The sequence below is a fragment of the Borostomias antarcticus genome (assembly GCF_949987555.1).
Source record: "Borostomias antarcticus genome assembly, chromosome: 2".
Classification (NCBI taxonomy): Eukaryota; Metazoa; Chordata; class Actinopteri; order Stomiiformes; family Stomiidae; genus Borostomias; species Borostomias antarcticus.
The window spans coordinates 18,997,067-19,009,080 of NC_140235.1; the positions used below are offsets into that span (position 1 = coordinate 18,997,067).

The 12,014-nt window shown below is 47.1% G+C and overlaps 1 protein-coding gene across 1 annotated transcript in view; it reads right to left on the reverse strand.

The window, feature by feature from the left end:
* Positions 1 to 5,661: 5,661 nt before the first annotated feature.
* plxdc2b (plexin domain containing 2b) overlaps positions 5,662 to 12,014 on the reverse strand; it is a gene marked incomplete at both ends in the record, with an annotated part of 149,987 nt that continues 143,634 nt past the window's right edge. The window contains 2 exons of the mRNA XM_084453578.1: positions 5,662 to 5,781; positions 7,158 to 7,324. Coding sequence (XP_084309704.1) covers positions 5,662 to 5,781; positions 7,158 to 7,324 — 287 coding nt within the window. The remainder of the gene's footprint in view (positions 5,782 to 7,157; positions 7,325 to 12,014) is intronic.

The window sequence follows — 12,014 nt, forward strand, 5'->3', positions numbered from 1 at the left end:
ACCTATCTTAATTTATCAGACATTATTTCATGTAATTTCAATGCACAGCTATTTCAGTGGCATGACGTCCTACCAGACCTGAACAGAAACAAGCCACGCACATAAGCCAGCTGGACCTGGATTTCTTTTACTCACTTGGCATGGAACTGATATAGGCTACTGTATATTTAAGTATATCTGATATACTGAACGATACAATTTGAGGGTAGTGGGTGCAGTTCCAGAGGTGAGGGAGGAGTTCATTATTTTAGTGATCATGGGGGAATGGATGGAAGATGGGCTTTGAGCAAGGTGGTGGGGAGGGGATCAAGCTGACGGGTAGTGGATTTGGTTTTACAAATAAGATCAGAGATGGTGGGTGGAGTCCATTGCTGGGGTGAAATTGAAGAGGTTGCTGATGAGTGGTGTCCATCCAGGGTAGGTCCCCCTGGGGAGGTGTGTGATGCAGCCTGGTGTTGATTTTGGTAATTATACACAACACCTACAACAGGTCAGTGTAACACACAGCACATACAGCAGATCAATGTAACGCACAACAGGAAACCCCTTACCAGCAATATATACAGTCTCCATCTTATTCTCTAAAACCCTTGTCCTGTCCTCCAGATGGCCTTGGTCTCTGATGACCCACCCTGCTTATCCCAGCTTGGTCTCTGATGACCCCCCCACTGATCCCGACTGCTCCTGTGAAGACTGTGTGTTGAGCCCAGTCCCTAGGCTGCTGACAGACAGCTTTTTGAGGTGGAATCTACAAGAGCATGCCATTTTCCTGGACAGGTCTCCCACCTACGAAAAGGATTCTTATACAGTAAACTGTGGCGGTGAGGGCAATGGCGGACAGTATTTTTCACTGCAGTGAAAAGAAGGATGTTTAGTTTGGGTGCGGGGGTGGGGGGGGGGGGGGATTAACTATGGCTGAGACTATACATCAATGTTTTTTTGCAAAGCACTACCTGGCTGTAATACCTCATGAAATAGAATTTCAGATTAGTGCAGAGAGACTGTTTACTGGTGGAAATCTGCACTGTCAAACTCTAAGGTTTACACAAATGTATTCCATTCCATACTTGACCTCGCCTATAGCAGGCAAGATGAGTGACGGGTAGATTTTTGATAATGAGGGTTTTTATTTACCCCAAAAATACAGAAAACAATTTACAGGAAACATGAATGAGGTTCTGGGCCCATAAAAGAGGTCAAAGAAACATAATATACAACTTAACAAACTGAACATAACTGACCTAACAAACTGCACAGAATGGGGAACATATATACTGGCCAATCAGACCATTTAAACACACAAGGGGGTCACAAACAAACAAGACTACCATCTAACACACAAATAACCAAACAAGACAACTCCCTCAAAGGTAAACTTATTTATGATTTTAACCGTTGTTTCTTGAGCGTATCCTTTTACTCCAAGCAAGATGTCCTCCAACAATGGCACCCTCCAGCACAGGTAACTCAAATGCAAATTAGAACCACAATCTAAAGATAAACTAACATGTTGACTGTTGAAGTTAACTAAATGTGCACACTATCAAACAGAACAAATGTACTGTCCAACTGTTAAATAAAGTATAGATGTATGAAACAAAAACCTCTGTCATATCATTTTTTTGTCCGGCCATGTGGTGTGCGTGAGACAGAAATTACGAATGTAAACTAATGAAATTCATGATATAAGTGCCAGAGGGTTACCGCCTTAAGGGCAGCCATGACACAGCTAGACAGTCTGATATACCAAACAACGTCCAACTCTACTCTTATATTTCCCTGTGGCCGTGAATCCGCAATGACACCCCGATGGAGAGATATGCTTATAAAGAAGTTAGTATTCAGTCCCAGACTCCACAAGACTCTTTAATAAAAATGACTCATTTGCACACAAAGCTATAAATTCAAACAGCTTTGAATAGTTCAATTTTAATTTCAAAGTTTCGTCTCTGAAGTGCCTTTTCCGGTGCTCTGTTTTCTTTTCTGCGTTAAGAAAAGATTGCAATCATCCAGAGGCTGCAGGGGCAGATTGCCTGCTGCTGAAAGAAAGTACACAAACGCTCTGCTTGATTACTCTCTCCAGCCCAAAGAAGAGGAGGAGACAGCTATGCTCACAGCAGGAGGCCTGGGAGAGTTTCAAATAAATGTTCAGTGGAGATAAAATTAAAGTTTTGAGTGAGCTCGATGGCACATCGCATGCCAAATAAGAACAGCAGCACAGCTTGTGTGTGTGTCGACCTGGGTGGGTTCCAGTGAGGCCATGATTCCGACAGGGCAAACAAACAGTGTGTTTGCTGTTTGTGATGAGAGCTCGCTGGGTCTTGTATGTGCCGGGTATCCTGCGATCTGAGAGGGGCTCTTTGACTGTCTGACAGCCTCACTGGGAATTCACTGCTGGAAGACTTATTAAAGGAAAACACATTTTTTGTTTTTAGAATCAGCACTTGACAGCACACACACACACACACACACACACACACACACACACACACACACACACACACACACACACTTGACAAAGACATCATTCCTGATCAAGGTATAGGCTACAACACTAGGCCTGTAGAATTCCATTATAATCCAAACACAATTAGGCTACTCTGGTTTTTGTGTGAACATAGATTACTTTGTTTAAACAACATTCTTTATTATTTCAAATGTAATCAAAACAACAGTAGTTACAGAAATTACAGACAGCTATGGTACTGTGCAATTTTGAGTCTGTCATCGTGTCCTAAGGAGTTTTGTGATGAATTCAGAACAAAACACAGGGTCACAGTTAAGAAGAAAATCTACTTTCCTCTTTATCTTCAGATCAGATAGCCACTATGGAGCAAGGCTTGTACCTGTTCCAGTTACATTGTTCAGTGGCAGGAAATAAAGAAACAGCACACTGCATAGTGTGTATACTACCTCAATATCAGTACAATGTTGCTTTTCTTCATCTAAAAACACTAAAGACAAAGTTGGGTGAAAGCAATGCCTAGCTCAGTGATGCAAGTGATTGGAGGTAACCAACCCCAGGCAGAACAGGTCCTGTTCAGTCAGTCCGTCTAAAGTTTGGGCCTGCATGAACCCCCCCCATCCTAGGACAGGTTTGTTTTTCCGCCTCCACCCCCCACTCTCTCTTAGCTGTCTCCACACCCTGCTTTGACAGTGGCTATAAAAGATTTGCAGTGTAACAGGCAGGTGTCCCAAAGAGCAATGCAAACAGTATTTCTCTAGGGCAGCCGATCTGTAGCAATGTCTGCAGGCATGGGAAAACCACCGCCCATCTGTCCTGTCCAACCACCCAACTCTAGCCATCCTTTAACGCTGTTTCTGTGTGTGTGTGTGTGTGTGTGTGTGTGTGTGTGTGTGTGTGTGTGTGTGTGTGTGTGTGACTATTCTCTGGTAATGGTTCTGTTGCAAGATGAAGTGGTTTGATTTGGAGTTGGGAGGAGAGATGGAGAGGGAGGAGAGATGGAGAGATGGAGGAGAGATGGAGAGGGAGGAGAGATGGAGGAGAGGGAGGGGCAGTGATAGACAGAACAACTGGATAGCGACACAGATGACCTGTATGTAGAGGAGCTTATGGGCTTCATGGGAATATTGCAATATGGTGAGAATATATATGTTGACATGAGTCTTTGGTCTGCAGTGCAATGGCAATCAGTGGGTAATAACTACACAATTCTGAATAACTTGATTCTCACAAAATGTTTTGGAATGAAAGGAACATGAAAATAGATGGATGCTATATTGCACATTTGATATTACTTTGCATCAGAGTCCAATGCGTCTAAGGTTTGTATACAGTCGTTGGTGAAATGTATTTATTTTTGTCTGCATTTGAAAGAGCGATTATAATTATTTGATTTGATTGGATCAATGCTTGAAAGCCTGGTATATTGATCTAAAACAGCAATTATGCAGTGACTGAAACAATATTTCACATTTGAATACAACTTAAACAAAAATAAAGGCCACTCAAAAAAAGACAAAATAATTTTCTAATATCATATGTATGCAATTCATTAATAACCTGAATCTGCAAATGTTTTGAAAGTCTACAAGGTTTAAGACCCTGTATAAACATTGTTAAGCTAAGGTTAAATGACATGGACTAGCCATCCATTCATATCCACCAGGGCTGGAACAGGAAACTCTAGTCCCCAAATCAGTTTCCACATGAAAACAGCAGGTCAAACTGCTATTGGAAACCACACTATTTACCACAAATGAAAAGGCCAGGCAAACTCAATCCAAGGATGGCCTATGATAACGTTTTGTCAAAGTAGCTCAGATCAACCAATGAGCATCAACTACACAGAGCCAGCTCAAACATACTGTCAAGCAGGTGGATATCCAATCATACTAAAAGGCACGTCCGCACGCACACTCACAAGCGCCTGTCTTGCAATTTTGCATTAGTACCACAAATAAAGAAATATGTGCATGAAAAACAAAACATTTGTGCAAAAAATCTCTAGTCAAGGGAAAAATGACACGGCAGTACTGAAAATAATGTAAAATGTAAACACGCACACACACGCACGCACACAAACACACAAACACACACATCAGCATAGGTTTAAAGAGCAGTCAGACAAATAAGGAGAAGAGTGTGCCCATCACCCGTTAAAGGAAATTAGAGGTTTTTCCCAGTAAGCAAGAACCATCCATCAGGGTAAACAAAAACAAAACAAAAATGGAAAGCAAATCAAACTACAACAAAAGGACATTTGCAAACGACAGGGACAGCTACTCCTGGCTTTCACTAGTGGCAGTGTCAGGGAATCGGGTCATACTGTAACACTATTATGCCTGGCTATGAAGTACTAATATGTAAAGTCAAACCAGCCATATCGTGGTGGTGGAAAGCAAAGCAACACCCCCACACAGATCATCATGAAACCCCCCCCAGAAAAAAACAAAATCATAAAAAATGTAATAAGCAAAAACCCAACTGGATATACAAAGGCCTATATAACCCCACCAACATTAAAGTTGAAATATCTGTTCACATACTCTGTATTGTTTCTGAAAAATATACTGTATTGTATAGTTATTATTTCTACACCCCTCCACCCACGCCCCCTCCACCAGACACACCAGTATGTCAATGGCCAGTCAGGCTGTACAACCACTCAATGACAACCGGACAGCAGCCGGACCCAGGCCACACTCTCCCTCAGTCCACAATAAGTCCATACAGTCCCTCAGCAGAGTGAGCTCTGTGAGGACCTGGACAACCAGCTGATATGGGATCAGTTTTCTGGGGTTTTCCTCTGGCAGTGAGTCTCCCTCAGGCAGGTCTGAGATCAACTGCCCACAGCTGTGGCTCTCCTGCAGCAGTCTGGAGGGAGGGAGAGAGGGAGGGAGGTGGGGGCGGGGGGTCCACCCAGGGTCGAGGACCTGAGAGTGTCTGGGATCTCAGGGAGCCATTCTGCCATTTTTTCATCTCTTAGACAATCTTTCCAGTGAGCTTTTAGATCAACAGAACCAGCTTCAGTCCAGCCTTGGCCAGCCCAGCAGGTCCAGGAGGTCAGTAGGGGGCAGTACTGTACTGGTGTGTGAGGTCCCTGTGGGAGGAGGAGGAGGAGGAGGAGGAGGGCGGTGGCATAGGGTGTAGGGCATGGGGGGGTGGGGGGGGGGGGGGGCTTGTTGTGGTCGTCCCCCTCAGCATTGCTCAGACTCAATGAAGCCCTCCTTCTCCTGGCCCACAGGCTCCACCTCAGCGTAGGCCGGGTGACCGGACCCACGCCGGAACTTCATGGCCGGCCATCTGCTGGGGCGTCTCTGGAAGGTCGGGAGAGGAGAGAGGGGTTAGGGGCCAGGGGTCACTAAAGGTCAAAGGCAGACCTGGGTCAATTAAGCATGTGCAATTATGATCTACAGTATGTGTTTGAAGGAGGTCTGGTCAAAGGGCTAGGGCTGCAAGAGGATTTGAGGGTCACATGTACTGTATTTTGAATAAACAGAATGGCTCTGTGTATAGGATCATGCCATTTCCATGGACTGCCGATGGAAAATAGCTAGAGGCTAAATATGGTACAATGCATCTTTTCTCCTTGTGTGAGATGAATGTTTTGGTGTATGATCCCTGATCCTGACAAATAAATGAAATAAACTAAACTCTCAGCCAAGTCTAAGCTGGCATACTGCTGCGGAGAGCTACAGTACCCAGTAACATACAGAGTCACAGTCACAGAGATGAGTCCTTTTTGAGTTTAAATCTTTGTGTGTGAACGACTTAAAGTGTATTAGGAGCATAAACATTCTGACAATAAATTGGCATAGTGCCTTAGTTTGATAAATGCGCTACACCGAACCAATCACAGAGCGAGAGAGAGAGAGAGAGAGAGAGAGACAGAGAGAGAGAAGCATTTCAATCTGCTGGGATAGAATCTCCCCAATGAGTGATGGGCTTGTTCTGTCTGTGATATTGACCTTGAAGAGGTGATGAGTTTTTTATTTATTTTCAAGTCTGAACATCAGTCAGACGCACCACACTCCCAAAACTACACAAATGAAACGCAGGCGATTATCACTGAGGCATTTGTCAACAAAGAATATGTGGCGTTCTGTTTAATTGATCCCCGTGGAAGTCATTGTGCATATTTATTAGTAAAGAAAAGAGGGTGAACTTGTAATGCGGGCTGTCCTGAAGTAACTTCAGATAAAGTGGTTTTAGAGCGATCAACTTCTGCACGCCGTTGGGTTTGTTATTCCTCTCTGAGACACGAGACTGTTTTTTTGGGGGGGAGACCTACAGCTTGACCTTGGACGACAGGGTGTGCTGAGGTTGGTTAGGAAAGCACTTGTCTTAGCAAGATAGAATCCCTGTTAAGGTTCTCCGCATGATAGTCTTGGGCTAGAATAGTCCTCTGCTTATTACCCTGGAGAGTCAATGGTCACAGCTTCTGAACAACAGATAGAGTAGCAGACGGTCCGCAGCAAAGGGACTGTTAAACCTCGAAGTCTAGGTCTTGGGAAAATGTTTGTGTCGTACACGCCCGATGCTTGAGACACATGCCTTCAACGTTCATTCAACATTCAACAATTTATGATTTTCACCAAAGGATGAGTCAGAAAGCTGAATTCACAAGTGAGCCCTCGACCCTCTGGCCCGACGGAGACGGAGGTAGCCAGCTGCCATTCCAAGTTACACTCACTTCGATGAAGAAGAGGCTGGCAGCGGAGGTGGGGTGGTGGTAAACGTAGACGGTGACCAGGATGGCGGCGGCCATGATGAGCATGACCATGAGGATGCCCAGGATTAGCCCGGTGTGCAGGGGGGGTGTGCCTGGGGTCCGCTCTGCAGCGCTGTCCGCCGGCATGGCTGCAACACAGCACAACAGGCTGGTTAGTATCTCCCAACCGACACACACAAACAGGCTGGTTAGTATCTCCCAACCGACACACACAAACAGGCTGGTTAGTATCTCCCAAACGACACACACAAACAGGCTGGTTAGTATCTCCCAACCGACACACACAAACAGGCTGGTTAGTATCTCCCAACCAACACACACAAACAGGCTGGTTAGTATCTCCCAACCTACACACACAAACAGGCTGGTTAGTATCTCCCAACCGACACACACAAACAGGCAGAGACAGAACGTCTGAGCCAGAAAGAAATAGAGGGAGAGACAGGGAAAAGCAGTTACTTTTACTAACAGGCCGGTTACACAGTGGGATGGAAACATGAGGATGGTGAGTGTATGTGTCTGGGATTAAGAGAGAGAGAAAGAGAGAGGGAGAGAGTACTATCGTGGTAACAGACAACCGGAGATCTCCGCCTACCAATCGTCTGGGGATTTTATTCAAGGTAGTTGCTAGGACGGCGGTGACAGCCGGTGCTAACAAACCTATGCCTACTGCTTTGGATTGGTTCAAACCTGAACCTAAAGACTTTTGATTGGTTCAAACCTGAACCTAAAGACTTTCGATTGGTTCAAACCTGAACTTAAACTCAAAGACTTTGGATTGGTTCTGCAATGCAGTTTTTTTTACTCATTGCTTCCACCCAGTTTTTGCAATGAAAGCTGGGAGAATATCCTCACTTTCTATTTGAGCGAAGCATTTGGAGACTGACTTGTGAGTCTAGGGAGAGGGCGACAGACAGACAGACAGACAGACATGGATATACAGACAGACGGACAGACAGACAGACCGACAGACATGGATATACAGACAGATATGCAAGACTTTTTGCAGGTTGTCTTTTTTCATTGCAGTTCCCCTATTCAACAATAGGGGACGCTCATCCTTCATCAATGTCAGCCACTCCAGCTGGGGGCTTCTGCCCTGACTGGCGCTTGCTGTGATTAAAACATAATTGGACCAAATTCTACAATACGGAAACAACACACAGGCCTTATTTAGTTCAGTGTCCCGGTCTTAATCATTCTGGTGGCAGCTCTCCCCGGGCCAAGCTCCCGTTCAACCTCCAAATGTGAACTGTGTATATCGATTGCGCAAAAAGAAACCAGTCCTCGATGTCAGCTAAAACATTTTTTTATCTGAAGGAGATATTTAACAGGAGTGTTTTGGGTCCAGGTGAGACGAGCATTGATGTAGTGCTCGCCTGCTAAGCCATTCAGGACCAGTGTTCTCCAGGAGCCAGCAGTGACAGATAATTCCTGTTCAAGGATAGAGCTTTGTGTTTGATAGGAGGAGAGAGAGGGGTGTGTGGAGGCTGAAACAGAGCCCTATCATAAACCCTTGTGTTTGATAGGAGGAGAGAGAGGGGTGTGTGGAGGCTGAAACAGAGCCCTATCATAAACCCTTGTGTTTGATAGGAGGAGAGAGAGGGATGTGTGGAGGCTGAAACAGAGCCCTATCATAAACCCTTGTGTTTGATAGGAGGAGAGAGAGGGGTGTGTGGAGGCTGAAACAGAGCCCTATCATAAACCCTTGTGAAAGGCCATCCCAGCGAGCAGGAAACAGCATTAAGGAGTCCTACAGAAAGCACCTGTTCAGACCCGGAGTGGGATTATACATAGTCACGACAGGCCCACTTGTTGGGCCCAATTGATACCCTGGTGCTGGACAACATTGGAAGATATTCCCATGATCCTCGGTTTTACCAGAGTATTGATCAGCCATGCCATAGCGTAAGTCCTCTGCTCAATGCTTAGCATCCCAGCGAGCTTAATGTCAACCAAACAACAGGCCATAGCTTAAGTGAGAGGTTGAACATTTCTTCAATCCATCTTCAAATCTAGTTCGAATCCGGCCTTACAACGATGCCTTTGGTCTCACAGCTTGATGGCGTTATTACCGAGTACCCAGCGCCGTTGTGCTCATGTGTTATTAGGCATGCAGGCTCAGCCCTGGAGGAAGGAGATAATCAAGTAATTGCTAAACAAACCGACGCTTTTATCTCTCATCTTCCACAGATTTATGACCCGTTCAAATCTGATCTACCGGAGCTGAGGCATTTCAAGATCGCCTCCTCGGCTTGCCCACCCCCCCTCCCCCATCCGACCGCCCCCCCCCCCCACACCCCCACAGCCCCAACTGTAGCTTTAATTTGCGGCTAGCCATGATTGGTGAGACAGACAGACAACTCTCCCCTCTGGCTCCCTGGCTCATTGATTCCCATCACACAGAATAACAGGGAGATGGTGAGTGGTGATCTAAGCTGTCCTCCAGGCAGATCGGCAGGTGTGAGTGACCTTGCACATCTGGTCACACCTCACTGTACTGGTAACAATTAGGCCGACCGTAACCCATAACACACTGTGGGGCCCATTAACACTGGCACTGGACGTAAACACTAAAGCACAGATACTATATCTATAACTACTCCCGGAAGAATGTTAGTCATGTTACATTAACAAGCTGGGTTATTTTGTTACATTTGCCCTCCAAACAATCTGATTTAAAAATAGCACAGTTGCCATTGGGCTGCTACTGCTCTGGGAAAGGGCTCCTGAATGGAGCTAATGGGATTGTGGGCAGGGTTTTCGTAGTGGCAGACAGTTCTGTACTAAGAGCTTTGCTAGAGCCACTCCGCATCCAACTCTCTCCACAACTCCCTCGACTGAAGAACACACAGCTAACGAACAGCAGGTACTTTTACTGGCAGGACTCTTGCACACTGGCATAGAGTGAATAGTGTACAGTATGTGCCTAGCATTGATTGATTGAGTGAGAGAGAGAGAGAGAGAGAGAGAGAGAGAGAGAGGAGAGAGAGATTTAGGCTGTACATTCTTGTTGTAGAGAGATTGATTGCTACAGTAGCTCATTCATTCCCCATCTCATTACATAATGTCTGTGACTGATTCAATTAAAGGATAATCCACTTTAAGGCTGAGCTCGTCCGGATAACTCATCAAACTCCACACTGATACCAACATAAAGTTGAAGAGTTTGCTTGTCTTCTTCGCTTTGGAAGACAATTTGTCTCATGCTTTTCAGAGAGAAGGCAGGGTCATGCTGCCATCTGTGGCTCAGTTGGAAGCCCAGAGACGTGCAAGGCTGTTAGTCTGAAGTGTTAGCCAGTTGGCAGGCTACAGAGCCAGGGCTGAGGGAAAGAGAGAGAGAGAGAGAGAGAGAGAGAGATAGAGGGAGAGATAGAGAGAGAAGGGGAGAGAGTGGGAGAAAGAGAGAGAAAGAGAGAGAGAGAGAGAAAGAGAAAATCAACCTAACAGACTAACTCACAGCCATACAGTATAACACGCCTGTGGTAGACACACTGCCGGACTAGGAACCTTACCTGCTGAACGTAGGCCGGGGAGAGGAGCGGAGGGTTGGAGGGGTGAGGAGAACTAGGCTGTAGGGGGCCGGAGGGGGGTGGGGGGACAGGGCTGTAGGGGGCCGGAGGAGTGGGGGGAGGGGGGGAGGGGGGGTTGGGGCTGAAGAACAGGGCTGGAGGAGGGGGGGGGGGGGTGAAGAACAGGGCTGGAGGGGGCTGGAGGAGGGGGGGAGGGGCTGAAGAACAGGGCTGGAGGGGGCTGGAGGAGGGGGGGAGGGGCTGAAGAGCAGGGCTGGAGGGGGCTGGAGGAGGGGGGGAGGGGCTGAAGAACAGGGCTGGAGGGGGCTGGAGGAGGGGGGGAGGGGCTGAAGGACAGGGCTGGAGGGGACTGGAGGGAGGGGGGGAGGGGCTGAAGAACAGGGCTGGAGGGAGGAAGGAGGGATGGGTATGGAGGGAAGAGGGGTGGAGGGAAGGGGTTGTAGTGGAGATAAGTGGAGGAGAGTAAAAGAGAGGGTTGAGGTGCGGGAACTGGAGCGCAGGGAAGCAGACAGGTGGAGGGGCGGAGCAAAGGGAGGCGAGGTGGCGAGCGCTGCCGTACCTTAACCGCTTGGGCTGCCGAGACAGAGGCGTGTGATGCGTGCATCTAAGTATCGTTCACATGCACTCGCAGCAGAATGCTGGGAGGGTAGACTAACTGAAATAGCTTACAGGCCCTGTCTCTCACGTATGGAAATAGTTAAGGTCAGAGCCGAGCAGTGATGGATCATCCTTCAATAGTAAGAACGGGCCCAAGAAACTCCACTGTTGAATCAATGCAAGTCAAACTGGGACACAGTCAAACCAATAGGACCAGGTTTGTGGCAGTAGTCCAGGGTTGACCATCTCCATTATGACTCAACATGCAGTGTTAAGGCCGTTTCAGACGAGGAGCGATATCCGCGCATTGTAGTTCCTTTTCAATGAGAGAGGCGAGCGGACAATTTGGGAGCCGCGGACAATCTGGGGCGGAGCGGCAAGCGGGCGCGACTCCGTGAAATTGTCGCGCGCGTGCTCGTTTCGTGCAAATGCCCGCCCGCGACAGGAGCTGAATAGTCAGCTTTCCCCGCTGCGCGCAGGACGCGTGCGTCCCCCGCTGATCCGAGCGAGAACGCAGGCGGAATATCGCTCCCCATCTGAAACGGCCTTTAGGGTTAGGGTTAGCCTATTATCCTCCCACACACACATTAGTAGACTGTATCAAACTCTATAATCCACTGTAGGGGCGACCCGACAGCAATAGAAACACATTAGAGGAGTGTAGAGTGAGCGTGGGTTGAATGACCAG